General features: G+C 50.6%; 1 protein-coding gene across 1 annotated transcript; it reads right to left on the bottom strand.

Moving 5' to 3' along the window:
* Positions 1 to 306: 306 nt before the first annotated feature.
* Positions 307 to 21,597, bottom strand: ADGRG3 (adhesion G protein-coupled receptor G3). The gene is made up of 12 exons (XM_055331048.1): positions 21,409 to 21,597; positions 17,662 to 17,836; positions 11,179 to 11,314; positions 9,543 to 9,689; positions 8,587 to 8,721; positions 7,998 to 8,037; positions 7,742 to 7,842; positions 7,495 to 7,607; positions 5,149 to 5,429; positions 4,862 to 4,955; positions 3,454 to 3,737; positions 307 to 1,166 (listed from the first exon to the last, which is right to left on the bottom strand). The coding sequence occupies exons 1-12, from the start codon at positions 21,467 to 21,469 to the stop codon at positions 1,054 to 1,056; spliced, it is 1,680 nt and encodes a 559-aa protein (XP_055187023.1). The 5' UTR covers positions 21,470 to 21,597; the 3' UTR covers positions 307 to 1,053.
* Between the last annotated feature and the right edge of the window lie 1,833 nt (positions 21,598 to 23,430).

Raw genomic sequence — 23,430 nt, 5'->3', positions numbered from 1 at the left:
CTCTCTCTCTCTCTCTCTCTTATCTCTGCCTCTTCTGTTTCCTTCTGAGGAAACCATCGCAATATTGCGGAACAGAGGCCCGGTCGCTGGGGTGACACATACCCAAGCTGGGCATCTGAGACACTCCCCTGGCTCAGAATCCTGTCGGGCTGATGTCAAACTCACACATCCATCTATTTAGCCGACAGATATTTATTCAGGGCCTGAACCGCGTCAGGCTCAGCCTGGGCTGAAAACTGGTGAGTGAGGCCGATGGTCTGTTGATTAGAGCTCAGATTCTGGGGGGGGGGGGGGGCGGGGGGGGAACCTGCCCTGTCTCTGCTCAGCCCAGCCTGCTGCCCCCCTGCTCTGCCCCTGAGCCCATGAGTGTGCAGAGCCCTGGACCATCTGCCCTCCACCCCACGGTGACAGGACGCATCTGGCAGTCAGAGTGGGGAGAGGGCCTGCTTGTGGCATCACACCCGCTACTGAATAAATGGCATTCCCTGAAATTCAGTGTCCACAGATAGCTGGAGGGCTGGCACCTCCTGAACAGTGGGAGCCCATCCATGAAGACAGGCCCAAAGGTCTCGTCTGCAGCTGCCCCAGTGCCTAAGGGGATGAAGACAGGCAGCCAGAGGTGGGGTTGTGGGAGGGTAGTGGCAAGAGGGAGGGAGGGGAGAGGCTAGGCTCCTTCAAGGGGCTGTGCGAGCAACAGACTCCCTTATTACCGAGATCAGGAAGGGGCCAATGCCAGAGATAAGCTGCTTTGCTATGAAGGTAGGGGGTAGGGATGGGGGGCATCGCTCTCTGCTGCCAGGGGTCTTAGAGTTGTAGGTTATAGACTCCTGCAATTCTGGATTTGTGGACTCTAGGACCCACAGAAGTATCTAGATGGAACCTTTGGGGCTAGGTGGGTCCAACCTGGTCCCCATTTCCTCCCACCCCAGCCCCATCATACAAACATGGAAACTGAAGCCCAGAGGGAACAGGGAGCAGCCTGAGGTCACACAGGGAGTCAGAGCTGAGTCCAGAAGGTAGCGCCAACTCCCAGCCTGACCATACGGAGGTCTCCTATTCGTGCGACGTGGTGTGGACCTGGTCGACTCGGGCAGTGCCAGAAGAAGAGGACATGGCACCACGGCTTGGGAAGTAGAGTGTGGCAAACCAGCAGAAGATGAAGACACCTGTCAGGAAGGAGAGGGCCTCGATGAGCCGGGGGTTGGACTGCCAGGGGCACTGGGCAGCCCGGCTGGTGGCTCCCAGATGACAAATAGCTCCATTGCAAAAGTTCAAGAACTTATGGAAAAACCGGGTGAAAATAAAACCCACACCTGAAAAAGAACCAAATAGAAATCTTGGAAATGAAAAACGGAGGCCTTGAAATCTCATATGCAGACATCTATCACAGCAAGGAAAGAGCAGGGGCGCCCGGGTGGCTCTGTGGTTGAGCATCTGCCTTCCGCTCAGGTTGTGATCCCAGGGTTCTGGGATCGAGTCCTGCATCGGGCTCCCTGCTGGAGCCTGCTTCTCCCTCTGCCTGTGTCTCTGCCTCTCTCTATGTGTCTCATGAATAAATAAATAAATAAATAAATAAATAAATAAATAAATAAAATCTTAACAATAAAAGAAAGGAAAGAGCAGAATAAAGGCGTTTTCAGGCAGCCAGCACTGCCGCGGCTCTCCCTGCCACCCTGCCACTCAGGGTTATGACAGAAGGCCTGGCAGCAGGAAGAACAGGAAGGTAGGAGGTGTGAAAATTCTAGTAAGTACAGAAATTGATCAAAAAGTCAAAACTCAGTGGGTGCTTAAAAGGAATTTAAAACTACAACTTGAAACATCCGTAAAACTATTGAGAAGCGTTCAAGGGCAACTTAAGTATATGATGGACTGTTTGTTTTTTTTTTTAAGATTTTATTTATTTATTCATGAGAGACAGAGAGAGAGAGAGAGAGAGAGAGAGAGGCAGAAATACAGGCAGAGGGAGAGGCAGGCTCCATGCAGGGAGCCCCACGTGGGACTCAATCCCGGGTCTCCAGGATCACGCCCTGGGCTGAAGGCAGGTGCTAAACCGGCTGAGCCACCGGGGTTGCCCTATGATGGACTGTTGAGGGGCACCTGGGAGGCTCAGTTGGTGAAGCGTCTGCCTTCGGCTCAGGTCCTGATCCCGGGGTCCTGAGATCGAGCCCCACATCGGGCTCCCTGCTCAGCGGGGGAGTCTGCTTCTCCCTCTGCCTCTCTCCCCTACTCATGTGAGCACTCTTTCTCTCTCATTCTCTCTCTCTCTCAAATAAATAAAATAAAATCTTTAAAAAAATAAAAAAATAAGGACCGTTACATTTTGGAAGAGAGTACTGTATGGAGGCACTCACACTGAGTCGGGATAACTCAGTCGAGTGTTCAGACTTAACTATTAAGGGTGGCCCCTGGAAGAACAATGGTACAATCTAGTTTCAAGGTGTGTCCCTCTCCAACCCTGGGATGTTCCAGATGTGGACTAATGATTCTCCCCTGGGGAGTGTCTCTGTTATTCCTAACACAGTTGATGATACTGAAGGCCTACTGGGTCCCCTACAAGCATTAGCTTGGTTACTCATCATAAAATCTGGTGAGAAAAATACCAACATTGTCCTAGCTTGAAAGACGATCAGGGGGTCCGAGGGCCTTGTTGAGGTGGTAAGTGGAACCAGGGCTCTGGTCTGGATCTGTCTGTCCCCAGGGCTGCCAAACCACAATGCCACACATTCTCATGAGGCTCTGGGAGCCAGCCCTGTGTGAGTGCAAGACTTTGAGTCAGAGCACACCTCATCGCTTCCTTCCCAAAGGCTTCTCTTGGGCTGGGATGCTTCTTAAAGCAGCATGCATGCTACAGTGTGAGGAGTGAAGAGGAAGGGGGAGCTGTCACCCATACCTGGTCACCTGCCCTCTTGTGGAAATATCAGAGGAAGGACGCTGCGGGGGCAAGGGGCAGATGACGGGCTGCCCTCGTCATCTGGCCATGATGTCACATGATCCTGCCTCCCTGGTCACAGCTGGTTGCACAGAGATGGACACCTGGCCCAAGACGGCCTGATTCGATCCTGGACTCTCCTTTTTTTTTTTTTTTTTTAAGATTTTATTTATTTGTTCACGAGAGACACAGGCAGAGGGAGAAGCAGGCTCCCTGCAGGGAGGCTGATGGGGGATTTGGTCCCAGGACCCTGGGATCAGCCCTGAGTTAAAGGTAGATGGTTATTTGCTGAGCCACCCAGACATCCCTGGACTTTCCTAAGAACAGGGACCAGACTGAATCAGGCCACCCTCCCTAGATCCTTCCCGCCTTGGGGTCCTTGGAATAGGCCTGGATATTTGAAGTCGGTATCCTTGATTTGAGCCAGCCTGAGTGGAATCCTGTTTTTTGTCCCCTCCCTATCCTCCCAAAACCCCCCCTTGCCAATGAGGAAACCCATCCCCTCCCCAGTCCAGGAGCCTCACCTTGCAGGGAGTTGAATAGGGCAAAGACATAGATGGTGGACAGGCCCAGGGGCGTGAGGATGGCCAGCCACCAGGTCACACCCACGAGGCTTGAGAGGCCCAGCACAGTGAGGACGCCCTTCCAGTTCAGCCCCTGCTCCCTGCCTACTGTGGCACTTGGCAGAGTGAAGATCTTCCAGGCCACCAGGCCCAGGACCACAGCACTGAAGAGGAAGGTGACAAGGAAGTAGCCATGGACAGTGATGTAGAGGGCAGAGAGAGCCGTCTTCTCATGGAACCAGCACCTGGAGGAGGTAGGTGGCCACTGGGACTGGAGAAGTGCCCCTGCCCAGCAAGCCCCAGGCAATCTCCTCTAACTGATCTTCTCTGACCAAAAAGACACCTCCCCCCCCACTGCCACCCACCAGTCCTCCATTCTCTTGGGAAGGGGCTATCAGGAGGCTCCAGTCTGCCATCTCTTCAGACCAGCGAGTGCAAAGAGGCCAATTTAGCCCCAAAGACACGTTTTGTTTACCCCACATTATGTTGTAAAACAATTGAATTAATGACCACCCTTTCAAAAGCGGGAGCTTTGGCATCAGCATCTGGATTTCTGCCTTTCTTGTAAAACCATCCACCTGGCAGCTCTGTGGATGTCCTCCTGAGGGACAGTAGATGGGTATTTGACTGCCGGTTTACTGCAGTTCCCACCTGAGCCACCGCGTGCACATATGTTACCTCCCCAGCCCGTGGCCCCTGAGTGTGAGGCTCCGGGGACAGGACCGAGACCCCACCAGCCCCTCTTAGCACAGAGCCACGGGCCTGGGACTGGCACACTTGGGGAGGCTCAGCTCAGCCCCACGTTTCCTGCACTGCAAGGTGAAAGGCCCAGAAGAGCACATCCATCACCCCCCCCCCCATTGTACAGATGAGGAGACTGAGGCCCTGGGAGGGGCTGAGCTAGCCCACACGGCAATTCAGAGGCAGAACCTCACTAGAACTAGGGCTGCCGCTAACGTTGGGCAGGTTGTGTCCTACGCAAGGGCATCTGGCTGAAGGGACGCGTGGAACTGAAATCCAGCACCCCTTCCACTTACCAGGCTGAGCCCCTGGCATGGCAGGTTGGTAGAACGGGGGTGGATACCTTTTAAAATTTACCCAAAGGTGCCATGTGGGCTGGTGATGGCCCAGGCTAGAGCAAGGCATCCTGCCTCAGCTCACTCTCCCCCAGTCAGAACCCCTGTCTCCTTGCACTTCCTCCTTCCAGTCCTCAGTTTACCCCTCCAGACCATGAGCTACCTGGAAGATCCTTTGCCTTGACTTCCTCAGTCTCTCTTTCCAGGATTCCCTGTAATCCCCACATCCCGTTGGCCCCGATCTGTGCAGCCAGGGACCTGATGTCACCCCTGCTCCCACAGCCACCACTCACAGTTGCAGTGTGGTACCATTCATCTTGTCGTAGATGGCATAGCGGCCATAGCTGTTGGCACTCCCGGTGCCAATGACGATTAGGGCGGGCAGGCCTGTGCACAATGGCAGGAGGTATGGCATTGCTGGGGCTCCCTTGGCTTGTCCTCCCCCCAAATCCCCTCTGCTGCCCACCCCGCAAGCCCTGAGCCTGACTGAGAGAGGGAGCCACCTCTCTGCCCTAGGCAGTTCCCACTCCAGTCCGTCCCTGGGCCAGCCATGCTTTCTGCCCATCCAAGCTGCACCTACCCCAGCCCACAAGGCTCAGCTTCAGGAAGTAGTGCCCAAAGTAGGTGTTGAAGACCTTGATGACCACCAGGTAGAGGTGGAAGGCTTCTAGGCCCATCCAGGTGAAGGTGCAGAGTAAGAAGTAGTGGAAGATGGCCCCTTGGATCCAGCAGACGGTATCCAAGGGCACACGGTCACGCTCCACATTGATGAAGAAGGCAAGATTCAGGAGAAACAAGCTGATGCTCAAGGCCACGTGGATCTTGGGGGCATCTTCTGACTTGAACCTCTGCCGGTAGAACCTGGGGTGAGACAGGCCAATGAGAGGTGGTGGGAGGCCAGGCCGCGGCTTCTCTTGGGGAGGATCTGCACCCCAGCCTCCCTACCCCACCTCTCTGGTCCACCCCTGCCCGCAGCCAGAGTGAGAGTGCCATCAGGTTCAGGCTCAGGAACTCTCTCCTGGGTGCTTGGGGCAGGGAGGTCCACGTCCTGCTGGCCTCGCCCCTCGACTCCATGCTCTAGCCAAACCACACACCCCACAATTCCCTGAATGCATTCTGCTTTTCTGCACCTCCCAAACTTTGCCTCTGCTCTGCCCTCTGCTCTCAGTGCCTTCTCCTACTCTGCCTTCAAAACTTCCCCGGGCCTTTCCTTCTAAGGAAGCTGTCTCTGGATGCTACTTCTCCCAGGCTGATTTGGAGGTTTCTTGCAGCGCACCATAGCCCCCTCCCATTCCCTCCCCTAGGGCAGGAGGGGGCCCTGTGTGCATTGGTTGAGTGAGAGGATAGACCTGCACCAATGCAGGAGGCTAGGATGTAGTGGGTGAGGCCCAGAGACGGACGGGGACTCGCTCCCTCTCTGTGGAGATCCCACTCTGCATTCCTAGCATATCAGATCCTGAGGGCTCTCACTGGAGGGATGGGAGCCCAGGGTTCCCAGACAGAAATGTGAGGGATCATGTCCACCTAACCTGAGATTCCCGTGCCCACCCTCGACATCATCCTCCTGGCACTCCAAGCCCAGCTCACAAGGTCCAGCAGAGCAGCTGGCTGGCAAATCATGCTCAGCTTGCTGGAGGTGGGGGCTGTGTTCCAGGCCCGGGCTTGGTTGGGGGTAGGAATGACACTGCTCACACTCATAGTTTAGTCTGAGTGGAGGGGTGAGGCGAATGGGGGCTACAGCCCACAGCTGAAAGGTGACAGAGGCAAAGAGGCACATGGAGCAGGGTAGTGAGTGGGCCCCAAACTGGGTTGGGAGACCCCAGGGCTGCTCCAGTTCAGTCATGGGTCAAGCTGGGGTACAGGGTGGGGTGGGGCGTGGGGCTGCTCCACAGGCTCCTTTAAGTTGACAGTTCCTAGGGGATCCTCAGCCCTGGCCTGGACCCAGAGAGCCTGAGCACAGGCCACAGTGATCTCTGCCTGTCCTGTACCCACTCCTCCACCTGCAAACAGCCTAGGTCTCCCTGAGGACACCCTTTCCGGCTCTCAGCCCTGAAGTTTGGCTGAGGTTGACCCTTTGTGAGCTCAAACCTGAAGCAGGCACATGACCTGGCCTGGCCGATCAATGTAATTCATCCCTTGACCACAGTAACCTGTCCAGTCATGGGTGCATGGTCCATGTTGGACCAGCAAAACTCAGCTCTCGTATACATGGGATAAAATCACATAGAACCACACACACACACACACACACACACACACACACACACACACACAAAGATGCATGTAAAGAATTGTGGAAGTTGTATTCTAGCTATTAGCGCTGTACCAATGTCAAGTTCCTGGTTTTGATGTGATACTACAGTTATATAAAATGTTATCACTGGGAAAAGCTGGATAAAGGAACCAGGGAACTCCATGCAGTATTTTTATGACTTCCTGTTAGTCTATAATTATTTCAAAATAAAATGTCAAAGAAAAAATACTTCAATGCTGGAACTTCATATAGAAAATCTGTTGCCTAGACAGCTGAGAAGCTGTGATGCAAGTCCGGGACTCGCCAAGACCCCTGAGTGTGCCGAAGCTGCTTGACGCAGCTGACAAAGGAGGAAGCAGCTGGGAGAAGCAGAGGGAGGGCAAGTCCTGGAGACATCTTGTGAGCCCCTGGACCCAACCATGCCTAAAGTGGGTCCATTATATGAACCACATAGTCCCCATTTTGTTTAAGTGAATTTAGTTTCTGCCACTTCTGACTGAAATAGCTCTGACACTTTTCAACCCCCAACCCCATTTTATAGATGAAGAAAATAAGGTTTGGAGACGATATCAGTGTAAATAATGCTGCACAATCAGGGTGCTTTCTAGCCTGCTCTGCTCTCACCCTTGGGGACAAGAGGGAGATATGGGGTGGGGGTGGGGAGTCACCCACCTTAGGGCAGCGTAGAGGATGACAGTGGAGGCCAGGAAGATCATAGAGGCTCCACAGCCAGCCCGGGAAATGCGAACGAGGGCTTGCACGGTGGCCTGGTCCAAGATCGGCCTCTGTGGGTGACCCCCCCCAACCGGGACCCCATCAGTTGGAGGCCAGGCCTCACACATCCCAAAGGCCTTGGCCCCTGCCAGGAAATTTTGTTGCCTCCAGAGCTGCTGGGATCAGGGAGGGGGTGGGCTGTTACCAGCAGCAAAGCAAAGAAGGTCAGATGGTTACAGCGGCAGATGGTCCTCTTGGCTCTGAGCTCCGTGGAGCAGCCCGTGGAAGACCAGCGTCCTGTTGACCCTGGAGCGGAAGGGAGGGGAACATGAGACAGTATATGGGAATATGGGGAAGTGGAAGAGACCGGAGAGGAGGGGAACATAGAGGAAGGAAGGGAGGGGAGGGGCCCCACCAGCAGAGCTCTGCCCCCCAAAGGAGCCCACACCCTCCCTACCTACCTTTAGTCACATCCCAGAATACACAGCTGAGGGCCATGTTCTGAAACCAGAGAATAGAGTCAGGGTGGAGGCAAGGGGAGCTTGGGAAAGGGGAGCAGAGAGTGCGGGGAGAAGGGAGAGGACAGCATGCCCCCCACCCTGTCCTGAGTGTGCATTGGGTAGAAAGCAAGGCTCACCCCATAGACCACACAGGAACATGAAATGCACCATTTGGTGAACCATGGATCCATGTGTGAGACATGTGGACATGGTGTGGGGCTGTGGGTAGGAGGGTTGCATGTCTATGTACTCACGCCTTTAGGGGAGTATGTAAGTGGGCAGATGTGCAATTCCGTGTGGGTGCTCATGGGTTTGCCAGGTCCTATGTGCACCTCTGTAAGCGTGAGTGGCAGGGTGTCTGGGGTCAAGTGGATATTTATGCACAGGTGGCATGTGTCCCTGGGTACAACTGTGTGTATGGTCTTAATGGCTTCTTCTGGGTGGATGTGGAAGGATGGGAGGTGCAGAGTCCTTCACATGTCTGCCCATATGCTTGTGGGTGACCACCCGCCTGTCTGTCCCTCAGTAGCTGCCAGGCCTGGGGGCTCACAGGGGGTAGGTGCTGGTGGGAGAAGGTGATCTCCAAAGGCTCAACCAGTGGGCCAACAGGTATACGGCCCAAACTCAAGCCCACCAGGCGATTGTTCAACACGTGGCTGCTGTCCTCCGGGCTGAGCTGGGCCCCCTGTGGAGTGAGATGCAAAGATGGACTTCAGAAGGGGGTGTCCCAACCCACGCTGTTGGGGTTCTTGGGAACCTCCAGGACCCATGGCCCTTGCCTGGAGAGTAAAGTCTGTGGCTAGGGGAGCAGGGGGCCAAGGGGTCATGGGCAATGGTCTTCCAGCCGTTCCCTGTAGTCTCCTGCCTGGGCTGGATCACAGTGGGCCCTACCCTCTGGCCAACTGGTCACAAAGCCATGCACCCAACAGCCTTCTGCCCTTTTAGCTGGAGGAGTGCAGGGCTGGAAGAAAGATGAGTCCAAAATGGAGGGCGGTGGAAGCCTGTGGTGGGTGAGCACCTGCCCACACCAGCACTCATGGTGCGCTCTACATACACAAGTGGATCACACACCTCTGAGGATGCATGCCTGGTGCACATTTGCAAGAACAGGGGTACGCTTGCTTTTGTGGACACATCACACATGAACACACATGATTGCATGTGCAGCAGGAGTATGAAAGAATATGCGTGTTCGTACATGCACAAGGCGCACAAGAGGACCTGAACGCTTGGGATACACATACAAGTCCAAGGACACTGGTGTGTGGGATCCAAAAGTCTGAGTGTATGTGACCAGTGTGAGTCTGCAGCACACAGACTCCCAAGACAGAAGTCGGACGACCTCGGGCTGATTTAGAAATGCTCTCCCGGAGGCTCGTCACCTCCTCCATCCCCACTGGGACCCACAGCGAAGACTCCAGAGAAGGCAGGCTAGGGCACAGGTCCCTGGTGAACCAAACATGGACCTGCTGAGCTGCCTTAAGCCTCCACCAGGCCTCTTCTCACCTTGAAGAGATTCCCCGGACCGATGTCCAGGATGGTGATGGCCAGCCAGACTTCCGACCTGTTGCCCTGCAGGGATTCAAAGAGGCTCCTGGGCAGCCGGACTCTGTCGGGATGATCATGCTCATCCTCTGTCATCTGCCTTGGAACCTGTAACCACAGACCCCGGAGCTCCCATCTTTACCCCAGGGTTCCAAAACCCAGCACAGCCCTCAACACAGTGTTCTTGCCATTCCCCCACTTGGGAAGGGAAACTGAGGCACTGGGTAGAGAGGCATCACTCTGAGAAGCAGGACACCTTGGGGCATGCTGCAGGCTTGGCTCTGTCCAGGCTGTGAACCCTTGGACAAGCCACAGCCCTCATGGAATGCTCAGTCTTCCTGCTATGGAGAATGGGGCTAAACGGTGCCTGTGTGACCGCCCATCAGGGTCAGGCTCAAAGTGGGCTGTTGAAGTTCAGTTTGCAAGTACAAGGGAGGGTTGGCTGTGGTGCACATTAGGCCAGTATCCTGCCAGCCCCTGTGCTTACACCGGGCTTTAGGGTCACGTGTCTGGCTTCTGACCTGGGAATAACTGGAAAGAATAAAGCCCGCAGGAAGAGAGACAGCGAGAGCAGAGGCAGAAAATACAAAAACTTCATGCGGAATGTGATTCCTTCCCAACAACTTCTGTAAAAAGCAAACAATGGTTAAAATAGTAAAATAAATTTCATGAGTGATGTGTTCATTCTTGACCTCACTGGTCCACTGGGGCTGCAGCCTGGTCCGACCAAGTCCTGCCTCAAGGGCCTCCCATGGGCGCTGGAACAGTAGGAACTAAGTGTTTGACGCGAGGGACCCAACTTTCTCCTTCCCAGTCTGGACCCCTGTCAAAGGACACAGGGGTGTTCTCTGGGGCCAGCAGGTGACACATGCCGAGGGCTCAGCCGCTTGGGTCACATCAATAAAGGTCTTATCTTTCATGTCCCCTCTTCCAGACAGACCTAGAAGTACCTCGATGACAGCCAACTTGCCTGCTGCCTGAGCTTCCACCCTCAGCTTCACTCCTTAACAGAGGCTGCCCTCCCTGCCCCCAGCACTCGCTGTGCCTTATCTTGTTTGTTCTCCCCCATAACCTTGAAAGTAGGCAAGACTGTCACCATTTTACAGATGGAGCAACAAAAACTCAGAAAATTTCAGTCATGCACCCAACATCAGATTGGCTGGTAAAGGGCAGAGCTGGGATTTGAATCAAGACCCACATAAATCTAGAGTCTGCCTTTTTGGCCCTTTGCTGTATGGTGAAGTGTGCCTTGAGCTGTGGAGCTGTGTTCCCTGGGAGGAAGAGCAGGAGGGAACCTCAGACCGTGGAGAAGCCGTAGAGCTCATCTCAGAGATGACGGCTCTGGGGCCCAGAGAGGGGAAGGGATTTCCTGGAAGACACCTAGTGGGGCGATGGGGAGTCCAGGACTGGAACCCAGATACCCGGATTCTCAATTTGGTGACCTTCTAAGTTATAACAGTCTCATATCCTGGGTCATCTGTCACCAGGATCCACCCATCCAAGCAACACGCTAGCACCCATTAGCTAAGTGACAGAGTGCTATCAAATAGAGGGAAATGGAGCTTGAACTGGCCAACAGAGATAGGGAACGCTTCACCTGGGAAGGCGTCAGAGAGAAGAGCAGGTCTTCTGAGATGTTGGTGCTGACATTCTGGACAGCAGCCTTCAAAAAAGACATATTCACTATGCCCGACTGACTCTCCACCAGATGGTCCTCAAATTTCAGCCAGTACCTGCAAAGGGCCAGGGGTCAGGGGGCAGGTAGGGTCTTGCAGGCTACATCACCGCCTCACCCGGCCCCCAGCCTGGATGTCAGGAGAAGAGATGTCATGAGCAGCTACCATCAGGCTCTTGGGTTAGGAGGTGTGACCCAGAATATTAAAGGAAGGACCCTGGAATCACTGTAAGAGAAGAAGGGTGATGTGGGAGCAAGCTGGGCTTGTTCTGAGGGATTCCTGCCAGTGGTCCTTCTGAGTAGTTTATATGTTTATCTTTTTTTGTAACAAAATATATATAACACAAAGTTTAGCATTTTAGCCATTTTAAACTACCCAATGTAGTGGCATTAAATACATTCACAATGTTGTGTGACCACCACCACCATCTAGTTCCAGGACATTCTCATCACCCCAGAAGGAAACCCTATACCCATGAAGCAGTCATCTTTCCTCTTTTCTCCCAGGCCCTGGAAAACACTAATCTATGAATTTGCCTATTCTAGAAGTTTCATATAAATGGAATTATATAGCATCTGGTCTTTATGTCTGGCTTCTTGCACTTTGTACATTCTCAGGATTCATCTATATTGCATAAGCATGTGTGAGTATTCCATTCCTTGTTATGGGTGAATAATATGCTATTGTGTGACTAGACCACATTTTGTGGATACATTTATCCACAGATGGACATTTGGGTCCTTTCCGCTTTCTGGCTATTGTGAACAGGGCTGCTTGTACTCAAGTCTAAGCTTTTGCTTGAAGACTTGTTTGGAATCCCTTGGGGTATATACTTAGGAGTGGAATTTCTGGGTCATATGGTCATTCTATGTTTAACTTTTCAAGGAGTTGTTAAACTGCTCTTCACAGCAGCTGTACCAATTGACATTTTCACCACTGATGTTTGAGGGGGCCGATTGCTCCACATCCATGCCAGTGCTTGACGTTTTTCATTTTGTCTTGTTTTTTGTTTTTTAAATTTTTTTATTCATGAGAGACACAGAGAGAGAGAGAGAGAGAGAGAGAGAGAGAGAGAGAGGCAGAGACACAGGCAGAGAGAGAAGCAGGCTGCATGCAGGGAGCCCAACGTGGGACTCGATCCCAGGACTCCAGGATCACGCCCTGGGCTGAAGGCGGCGCTAAACCGCTGAGCCACCCGGGCTGCCCCATTTTGTCTTGTTTTGTGTGCAGTTGTAGCCATCCTAGTGTGAAGTGATATCTCATTGTGGTTTTGATTTGCATTTCCCTAATGACTAATGATGTTGAGTGTCTTTTCATGTACTGATTGGTCTTTACATATCTTCTTTATACATTCCTCTAAGTATCTCAAGCTGCAGGGTGATAATTGTGCGGCAGGAGTGCCAACTCACACTTATTGAGTGCTAACTGCATATTGGGAATTTGCCCTTTGAAGGCTGAACTGAACAGCAAATGACTTATGGGAACTGAACTGGTGTTGGAAGGAATAAGCTATGGAGGGCTTGGCAGGGAGACAAAAGGGAGACTTGTATTTTCATATCACTTTTGAACAGTTGCAGCTACCAATGGAAGAAACTCAGAGAAACCACAGAAAAAACATTGTACAATGTAAAGAGTAAACCATGCAAATATGTGCAAATGTGCTCGGGTTGGGCAGGCAGTTAGAACACCAGCCAATCAGAAACAGCCAGATGAGATGGTCAAAATCCATTGATTGAGCTACACAAAGTCTAGCTTTTATTTATCTTTTAAAAATCTAAACAAAGAAGTATTGTGACTTTCATTGTTACCAAATAAGATAGTGAATTATAATTGTATATATATATATGCATTTAATTGTATTTCTATATATAGATACATATATATGTATCTATATATGTATCTATGCATTTAAAAATTCTTTGGCCTCACAAAACAACACAATTCACTTTCTTGAGGGAAGATTTCCTGATCTGGTTCTCAGAGCACTTTAAAAAATAATTTTATTTGTGAAATGTAACACAGCCAAAAAGTCTAAGGCATAGATGTAAAGTTGAGTTTTCTTTTTTTTTTTTTAAGACTTTTTAAAAAAATATTTATTTACTCATGAGAGACACAGAGACACAGGCAGAGGGAGAAGCAGGCTCCATGCTGGGAGCCCGACACGGGACTCGATCCCAGGTTCCCAGGATCACACCCTGGACTGAAGGCAGCGCTAAACCGCTGAGCCACTGGGGCTGCCCTGCCCTAAAGTTGAATTTTCAATGACAAAGTTGACACCCATTTCAACATCATCTTCTTTGTCTGATATTAACATAGCTACTCAGATATCCTTGGTTCATGTTTGCATAAGTGTTTTCCACACCGTCCCTTTTTTAAAAAATTGTTAAGTGGTGTGAGGTTCAATAACTCGCCTTCTACCCAGGAGGGGATAACTTGATGTACTCCAGACCTCTGAAATCCCAGAAAATTCCCTGTGGTGATGGGCCCCTGAACTCTTGTGGAGTTTATTTCCTATTGTCTAGTTCACATTTGTTTTCCTAAGGCATCTTAACTACTTGCTACTCTCTGCTCATCAGATCAAATCAACATGTTGTTGCCAATATAATGGACCAGAGTGATGCTCAGTAGAGTGTCAAGATTAATAAGGTCTCTGTGAACTAAATGATGACAGAGATTGTGAGAATTGACAGAGCCCTGAGGAAACTGTGGCAGTATACTGTTGGCCCTGCCAGGTAAAAGTAAAATCCCTTGAAAATTGGTATAGAGAACAATGTATAAGCCATGCAGCATAACAATTGCTAGGAGTTGTGTTGATTTGTTCGAGGAAACATATTCTTCTGCAACAGCAGCTACAATTGGACTCACCACCTGATTAAATGTTTGATAGTCCACAGGTATTCTCCACCACCCACCTGACTTCTGGTAAGTTAAATGGAATTAAGGTAGGCATCACCACCCCTGCAACTCTCAAATCTTTCATGGCGGCATTAATCCCTACAGTTCTCCCTAGGGATGTACTTTGGTTTCTAGTTTACTATCTTGGTAAGGAGAAGATCATCCAGGAGTTCCCATTTAGCTCATCAGTGGAATGCCCTCTCAAAGGCAATTCTATGGAGAAAGCACTCTTTTCACCAAATGGTGCCGAAACAATTAGACATCCAAATGCAAAAATTAACAGTAATAATAATAATATTGTTAGACATTTACCTCATGCTGTGTATAAAAAATTAACTCCAAATGTAACCTAATAATAAGAGCTAAAACCATATACACTTGGGCAGCTCCGGTGGCTCGGCAGTTTAGCGCCGCCTTCAGCCTGGGTGTGATCCTGGAGACCCGGGATCAAGTCCCATGTCGGGCTCCTTGGGTGAGCCTGCTCCTCCCTCCGCCTGTCTCTGTGTCTCTCATGAATAAATAAATAAAATCTTAAAAATAAATAAATAAAACCACATACACGTATAGAAGAAAACTTAGAAAATTTGTAGCTGGATGAACATTTCTTTGATACGATATCAAACACAAACACATATTTAAATGTGGCTTCCTCAAAATTGTTATTGATCTCCAAACGATGTCATTAAGAAAACAAAGAAATAAGACACACACTGAGAGAAAATATTTGCAAATCGTACATCTGATAAAGGACTTGTATTCAGAAAGAATTCTTAAAAGTCAGTAATGAGAGGACAAAACCCAATTTAAAAAAAAGGGGAAATATTTGAGTGGTCATTTCACCAAAGAAAAGATACAAATGGCTAAGCAGCATGTGAAAAGTTGCTCAACATCACTGGTCATTTGTGAAACACAAACTAAAACCATAGTGAAACATCACTGACACTCAGCTGTGGCTATAACCAGAAAGACTGACAATGTTGCAAAAATGTAATAGGACTAAGCTGTACCTTTTTAGATTATATTTTAAACTAAAATATGCAGATGGGAAAGCAAATGATACACTTTAAGGAACTGTTGGGCGTTTTGTTTTGTTTTGTTTTTTTATAAAGCTAAGCATATCGGATATACCAGCAATTCTGTTCCTAGGTATTTACCCCAAAGAAATGAAAACATATGTCTACAAAGATTTGAATTCAAATTTTCACGGCAGCATTATTCACAATCAACAAACTAGAAACAATCCAAATTTCCATCAATTGATGAATAAAGAAACAAATGTAGTATGTCTACATGATGGAATATTAACCAGTAATAAAAAAACCCAAACTATTGGTACATACTAACATATGAATATAATTGAAAAACATGGTAAGTGAAGGAAACAAGACTCAAGAGATAGTATGTTGTATGATTCCCTTATAGAAAATACCCAGAGAAAGCAAATCTGTGGAGTAGATAGCAGATCAGTGGTTGACTGAGGCTGGGTATGTGAGGAGGGATTACTTGCAAATGAGCATGAGGGTGCTTTGGAGTCTGATATAAGTGTTTTTAAAGTGATTGTCATAATGGTTGCATGCCCTGCATAATACACGATAAATTATTCAGCAGTACTCTAACGATGTATAGACTGGATGATACATACATTGTACCTTCATAAAGCTTTCAAAATTAATAAAAAGAAATGATATACCACTATAACCTTTCCAGAATGGTAAAAATTAAAACAAATGGCGATACCAAGTGTCTCAAGGATGTGGGGTAACTTGGACTCCCACATGTTGCCAGTGGGAGTGTAAACTGATGCAGCTGCCACAGAAAACTTGACAATGTTTACTAAAATTCATCATATGTCTACCTTTGACATCAATTCCATTTCTAGGCATTTACCCAAGAGAAATGAATGCATATGTTCATGAAAAAACATGTACGGAAATATTCAAGGCAGCTTTATTCATAATAGCCCCTGTTAGAGATGAAATGTTTGTGCCCTCCCTGCAAATTCATATGCTGAAATGGGTGGATGACCAGACCTACCTCATGGGGTTGTGAAGACAAAGAAGGTAACTTGGTTAAGTGATAGACTTGGGAACAGAATCCACATCTTCTGACCCCAGAAGCCCCTGATTTTTCCAAAATGCTTTTCCCCACCATAAGGCAGCACAAAAAGGAGCTCCCAGAACAGCTTCCCAGAATTAAGAAGCTGCTGAAGGCAACTTCAGGAGGGGACGGCAGTGTTTTTAGGCCACTGAAATTAGGTAGGTCAATCAGATTGCTATCCTAACGCTGAGCCTGAGGACACAGACTTTTCATTCATTTTTTTTTTCAACAAACATGTATTGAGTGCCAAATTTTTTTTAAAGATTTTATCCATTTATTCACAATAGACATAAAGAGAGAGAGAGAGGCAGAGAGAGAAGCAGGCTCCATGTGGGGAGCCTGATGTGGGACCCGATCTCAGGACTCCAGGATCATGCCCTGGACCGAAGGCAGGCACTAAACTGCTGAGCCACCCAGGGCTCCCCAACTGAGTGCCAAATCTGAACTTGTTTTGAGTATCTTAGAATTATGGCCAGCCTTGACTGGAGTGGATAGGAGGGGAGAGAGGCAAAAATATTTTTGAAGCTGATTCTTAGAGATGTATTCTACACACCCCTTCTTCTCCCTCAACCCAATGTCTCTTAAATTTTTGGCCTCTTGGTTTTATTGATTCTACATCATCTAAATTTCTAATCCATCCTTCCTTTCCTGGTTCACAGTGCCAATTGGTGGTGGTGGTAGTGGTTCAGCCTTGACTCCTACGCAGACCATTCTGGTTGCATCCTACCTGGTCATGCCTCCTTCTGCATCACCATCCTTAAGTCCTTCCCTGAAACCTGAGCAATCTTTCTAAAATGCAAAATTGGCCATGCTCTTCTTCTACTTAAAATACATCCTTGCTCTGCCCCCATCCATGCTGGTATAGCTTACACGACTCTTCACACTTTGGTTCCTGCTTTTATTTCTAATCTATCTCCTACCCAACCCATCTCCCCATTGTCGCCCTCCCCAGGACTTCACCCTTTCACATTTCAGAGCACTGTCTTTATCCCCCAATACTCACTGAAGTTCTGATGCCCTATTCTCTAACATTGTTTGGATCTAACTAGAAAACTCCTATGTAGTCTTTAAAGTCTTTTCTTGGGTTGCTTCCTCTGTGAAGCCTTGATCAGCGTCCCTCCTTTGAGCTAACCTGGCACTTTGTCCACCCTCTCGAGTGATTGCATTCTAGAATCATCATTTGGGCCCATGTCTGACCCTCCACAGTGGTAGGACAGGGACTGATTGATCTCAGCTTCTCCTGATGAGAAAGATGTCAGTGAATGGACCAGAGGGAATGTGGATATCAAACAACAGGATGGAAAGGTGAGATGAGAGCAGTATTTTCAGGAGAGCTCTGTCCCTTATACCAGCCTCCCTGCCACCCTCAAAGGAACCCCAGATTCCTGCCCTAGCTCAGAGGACCCTCTTACCTTTGCAAGTTTTCCAGGTCACAGGCTTCAGTGTTTGACTGCGTGCACTTCGAAAAGCACTTAGCAGTATTCCCCAGGTGGAAAGATTCATACTGGCCCTTATTGATGAGCCCCAGGCAGACATTTCTCGGTTGCTCAGGTTCGTTCTTCAGTTCCTTCCTAGAATTTTCCATACCTGAAGGGAGGATGCAGAAGGTATGAGTGGGCTGGGTGGGGAGGCAGCAAGGGCAGGGGGTTGGGGGGTAAGATGCTCAGGCTTCAGGGTCTGGTGATGTGGCCTGGAATTCCAGCTCCATCCATAGGTGCACTTGAGCTGGACTCACTCTCACTGGGCCTCTGTTTCCAAGGCAAAAGGAGATATGACCCCCTTACTTCATAGGCTCAGTAGGATACTTTGGGGAAAATATATACAAAGAGCTTGGCACATGGTTCTGTAGATTAAAGGATTCATATGTTAGACCTATTATCCTTTGCTGTCTCCTCCAGGGAGTCTGCTAGGCTTTCTACAGTTGTTCCATATCAGACATTCCAGAGCCCTTGCAACTGTGGCCTCATGGTATAATCCTTGGGCATATTCTGTCTCAGTTTGCCTCATTCTCCCACATTCTCATTACAACTCTCACAGGCTACCTTCTGGGGTAGAGGAGAACACAGCAAACTGAGGGCTCTTGGAGCATAGTGACTGAGGAAGATCACCAGCTAGTTGGAGACAGCACCAGGACGACAAACCAGACTGGGGCTTCCCATTCAGTTCCCCTTTCACCTGGTATGCGGGATGGAATGGAAACTTTGAGTCACTATTACCTGTGTGACCTCAGGCAAGTTACTTAGACTCTATGATGCTCCATCTTCTCATCAGTCAAATGGGACTAATAATACCTTCCTTGGGAGTTTGGAGAAAGATTGGAGACCACAGACATAAAGGATATAGCTCATAGTAAGTGTTCAAAGAGCCAGTATCATTTACTCCAGGAGGTGAGAATCTCATAGTAAAACTATTTACGTATTTGTGTATTCACATTGGATGTATGCATATATCCACAGTTACCTATCTCTCAACAAAATTCCTACATGCACAGTTTTTTTAAAAAAACATACACAAGGACGTAAAACGAAAAGTAAAAGTCCCTGCAGCTCCCAGCTCACACTCCAGAGTTCGCCACCAGTAGCAGCTCACTGCACAACTTTGTGGAACTTGTTGATATATAGGCAGGTATTTTGATGTCAATCATTTGAAAATTTACATGAACATGATCACTTAGCAAGATATCTTGAAGAGCTTTTCACATTAGCACATACTGATCCCTCTCCTCGATACGCTTGCACACTATACCCCTAGGTGTGTGTTGTAATGCTTTTTCAATTGGTCCTCTGTTGGTGGACTTTTAGGACCATCACTCTTTTATTTTCCTATTTTGAGCAACACTGCTTATGTCAGCTTGTGTTAAGAAATCATAGAAAACATTACTATCCTAAGAATTTCTGGATCAAAATGTATGAGTTTTATTTATTTATTTATTTATTTATTCATAGAGACAGAGAGAGAGGCAGAGACACAGGCAGAGGGAGAAGCAGGCATCATACAGAGAGCCCGATGTGGGACTCGATCCAGGGTCTCCAGGATCATGCCCTGGGCTGCAGGCAGAGCCAAACCACTGCACCACCGGGGCTGCCCCAATGTATGAATTTTAAAGAGGGTAGATGAAGGGACGCCTGGGTGGTTCAGTCAGTTGAGCATCTTACTCTTGGTTTTGGCTCAGGTCATGATCTCAGGGTCCTGAGATCAAGCCCCACATCGAGCCTTAAATTGCATGGGGCTCCATGCTCAGCAGGGAGTCTGCTTGAGATGGTTTCTCTATACCTCTTCCCCCATGTGCGCATGCTCTCTCTCTCTCTCTCTCTCTCTCTCAAATAAATCTTTTTTTAAAAAAGATATTCATGACACTGTTTAATGGAAAGAAGTAAATGCTGGATAAGCATGTATATAATATAATCCATGTTTGCTTTTTAAATGAAGGAGAAAGAAGGAGAGAAAAGAGGGAAGAAGAGGGAAAGAAAAAGAGAGAGGAGGGGATGGGTGGGGAGGTGCTATTCTCTGGATAACCCTAGTGCTCTGTGTGCCCAAGGGGTTACAAGTGGGTGCTTGGTGCAGGTGGCACCCTGACCGGTGTTAGCAGAGCCTCCCTCCCAGTCCACCATGAAATTTTGGTGCAGTCCTTTATGTGAAGCTTTTGGAAGGTACAGAAAAGATGATTAAATATCTTTTTTGTGATTATTTTTTGAAGACATTGAAAGCATTTAGCCCAGAGAGAGCCTGACCCAGGCCTGGGTGGGACGGTGTCAGTCCCCACCTGAAGACCTGCACTACCCTCCCCTATCCTGCTCCGCCCCCAAAGCTAACCTTCAGGGAGCCCCTCCATCCAGGTTGGAGTGGGGAGTGGGCTGGAAGTCAGTCCCTGCACCTCCCTACGGCTCACCGCCAAGGGCCTGCTTCTCTGTGCCCTAGCCACCGCCTCCTCAGCACAGGGCCTGGCACAGCACGGAAGTCCCCATCAGTGTGGAGTGAATGAATCAACAAATGAATGGTGAGTGACCCATAAATGTCCACAAAAGAAGGAGACTTACCTCCATGTGTATGCCTCTCAAGGCTCCTCACACTATTCAAATGGTTGGCGCTTTGCCCCAGCTGGAGCAGCCGCATTACCATAGGGTAAACTTGGTCACTAGGGGGGATCCCTGAATCCCAACCAGTGTAGTTATGGCTTTTGTGAAGGGCCCAGCATCCCTTGGATGCCTGCTGAGACCAGCAGTAGCCCCTCGGTCATCGGTCATTGAGGTCATGATCTGCCAAGGCTTGCCTGACGGCCTGCTCTGCCATTACCCTCTTTTATGAGCCAAGGACTGAATTTTGCACTTTGCCGAATCTCTCAACATTTGAAGAGAAGATTCTTTGAAGCCCAAAGAGGTTGGTCCAGGCGCCCAAAGCAGCATGGCCCCCTGCTGGGCAGGCACAGTCAGGGGGTGGTGGGGGGCTCATGGAATCCAGAGCAAACCAGAAGGAGCACCCAGGGCACTGACATGGGAGCACTCCTGCTGCCTGAGGGGGCCACAGGGCTCAAGGAGGGAGTGAGAGCTGGCCAGGTGGGCCAGGGTGGGCTCAGCTTTCCCGGGAGAAATGACAGCCAAGGGCAAGGCCAAGAGTCCTCATATTGCTCTGGAGAACCATCAGAGCAAGGCTGTGTGAAAGGTTGACCATGGGGGTGGGGGTGGGGGCTCGGGAAACTGGGGGCTGGGAGGCCATTGCTGGGACAAGGAGAGGGGAGCTAGTGGGGAGGGTTCAGGGTGGAGGGAGCCAGACAAAGGGGAGAGGAAGGACAGTACAAGCCCCAACTGGGCTCAGCCTCCAGGGCATCCTGACCCCCTTCCCCAGACTCTCGGAGACCACCTGGATAAGAGTGTGTCCGGGGCCCACTGTGTCCCAGAGCCAGGTCTGTCAGGCAGCCACAGCCCAGAGCAGGGGAGTGGGGGAGCTCTGTGGGAAGCACCAGATACCTGAGACCCAGGGCTGATCTGAGTTTATCAGGATGACAGCTAACTCAGAGGACGAGGTGAGAGAAGGTACAGAGGCCATTGAGGTGGGCTCCTTGGATGGATATGCTCTAGACACCCCCACCCATACCCCCTTCCCCACCTCTGCCCTTGGGTCTCCCAAGCTCAGGAGAAGAGGACGAGGAACCAGCTGCTCACCTGAGGCCCAGAGCAGGAGGAGCGAGAGAAGCAGGACCTCCAGAGTCCTGGGTGTCACCATCCTTGGCCAGTCTTGCCCTCACTGGCCAGAGCCCTGCGTCTGTGTGTCCTTCTGGTCCCAGGCTCTGTGGTGTGGCCTGCCCCCACCCCCTTTCCCCCCCCTCCCGTGCAGCGTCAAGCTTCCTGTGGCCTCTTTCTTGGCCTTCCTGCTCTGCCACCAGCCACCATCGGCTGGGTTGTGAAAGGTGAGTGTGGGGAACTGGGCTGTGCTCCTGCCTTACCCTACCCTGTGACAGCCTGCAGAGGGGGCTGCTGATCCCACCCAGGGATGCTGCTGGGAGCTGTGAAGTTGGGGTCCAACAGCCACAGAGGCCTCCACACCCACGCAGACCCCTGGGGAATGGCAACGAACACAGGCTTTGGAGTCGGACACACCTAGCTCAGACCCTCCTCTCAGAAGCTGGGGGCCTCTCTGATCCTCCATTTCTTCCTCTGTAAAGCAGATATAGCAATAGGGCTGCCAGGCAGGGCCGTGTTGGGGTTTGAGGAGATCCGTACCATGCCAGGCACAATCCTGGCTAGAGGGATGCGGATGGCTCATGCTCCTTCACTTATACCTATGGTTTGAACAAGAGTCAGATCAAGGCCAAGTCTGTTGGGACCATCAGAAGAGAGAAGGCTCAGCTGTGTAGGCCCCAGCCCTCCCCGACCAGACTAGATAATGGGAGAAGCAGGATGGGGTGTGCAGGAGCATGGGCTTTGGGGTTGGTCAGGCCTGGGCTGACATCTGCCCTGGCCTTCATGGCTGGGTGAGCTTAGATGAGCTGTCTGCTGCTCTGAGCCTCCCAGACATGCAAAGAACTTATTCTGTGTATGTAGAATTGTCTAGACCACTGGGTGTGGCCATGGCAATTATCTTTTTATGATGGTCAGTACTGTGCAATTACTGTCATATCATCCAACCAGTCACCGGTGGCCCAGACAGGAAGTGAGAGCAGCAGACACACATGGGGAGTGCCACGAGGGAAGGGGAGGGGCTGACCACTCAGGCCCCAGATCTGGTGGCTCTGAGGAAGCCGTGTGGATGAGGCCAGGGCCCTTGGCATGGTCCCATGGTCACTGCAAGATCAAGGGTAGGAACACCCTGCCAAGAAGGCGCATCCTCCCAGCATCCCCTCCCCTCCAGGGCCAGCGCGCCACATGCTCTACCATGGGGGTCTGAGGACCCACCCAGCCCCTTCCTCCCACACAGTGTCCAGACAGGAATCAGTCCCCTTCTGTGCCCCCTGGACCTGGAGAGTGTTGGGGAGAGGAGGTCAGTGGCGTCACTCCTGGGACGGGGGTGGCAGGTGGGAATCTGGCACGGTGCCCCAGGCACTTCCTCTGCAGGGAAGACTTGGGGCCAGATGGGAAGCACTGCCCGTTCCCCCTCCCTCCCAGCGGCAGCCAGGTGAGGCGAGATGGCAGACAAGGGCTTTGGGAACTGCCACTGGCTGGCACCATCACTGCAGACCCATGCTAGCACCAGGGCCCTCAAAGGGGCTCATGGGGGCCTGTGTGTGAAGAAGGGCCCAGAAGGAGGCACCCAGAGTGTCCAGCACACCTGGAAAAACAGGACAGGGGGCGGTGGGCTGGCAAAGTGGCAAAGATAACTGGACAGGGCCAGGGGGAGGGCCACCCCTCCTAGGCCCCATCGGGGCTGGGGGCTGGCCTGGAGCCATGGACAGAGCCCCGGGGCCTCCAAATCCCAGCACATGGAACTATAACTTCACTTTCTGCCACCTCCTCTCACCACTGATTTGTCCCCGTGGCTCCGGGTGGGCTTCTGTCTCTAGGGACAAGGCCTCCGGGCTTCTGGCCAGGCCCAGCCCGCATTTGCCCTTCTGGCCTCTTCAGTCCGTTTCCTACACCAGAGCAACGTCCCCACAGGCAAACCTGGTTGTGTCCTGAGAAGAGCGGTCCTGCTGTCTGAGGCCCCACGGCCCACTGAAGAGCACGAGAAGAGCCGTCGAGGGGCCCGTC

The sequence above is a fragment of the Nyctereutes procyonoides genome, unplaced genomic scaffold, assembly GCF_905146905.1.
Source record: "Nyctereutes procyonoides isolate TBG_1078 unplaced genomic scaffold, NYPRO_anot_genome, whole genome shotgun sequence".
Classification (NCBI taxonomy): Eukaryota; Metazoa; Chordata; class Mammalia; order Carnivora; family Canidae; genus Nyctereutes; species Nyctereutes procyonoides.
This window is presented reverse-complemented; position numbering and strand designations above follow the sequence as displayed.

What these genes read in the sequence shown, in the direction of transcription:
- ADGRG3 (XM_055331048.1), bottom strand. Translation starts at nt 21,469, where the DNA reads ATGGTGACACCCAGGACTCTGGAGGTCCTGCTTCTCTCGCTCCTCCTG. An exon ending in TCTCTCTGACGCCTTCCCAG is followed by an intron (nt 9,690 to 11,178) that starts GTGAAGCGTTCC and finishes CTGTGGTTACAG; the next exon opens with GTTCCAAGGCAGATGACAGA. An exon ending in ATCCTCTACGCTGCCCTAAG is followed by an intron (nt 5,430 to 7,494) that starts GTGGGTGACTCC and finishes GTCTCACCCCAG; the next exon opens with GTTCTACCGGCAGAGGTTCA.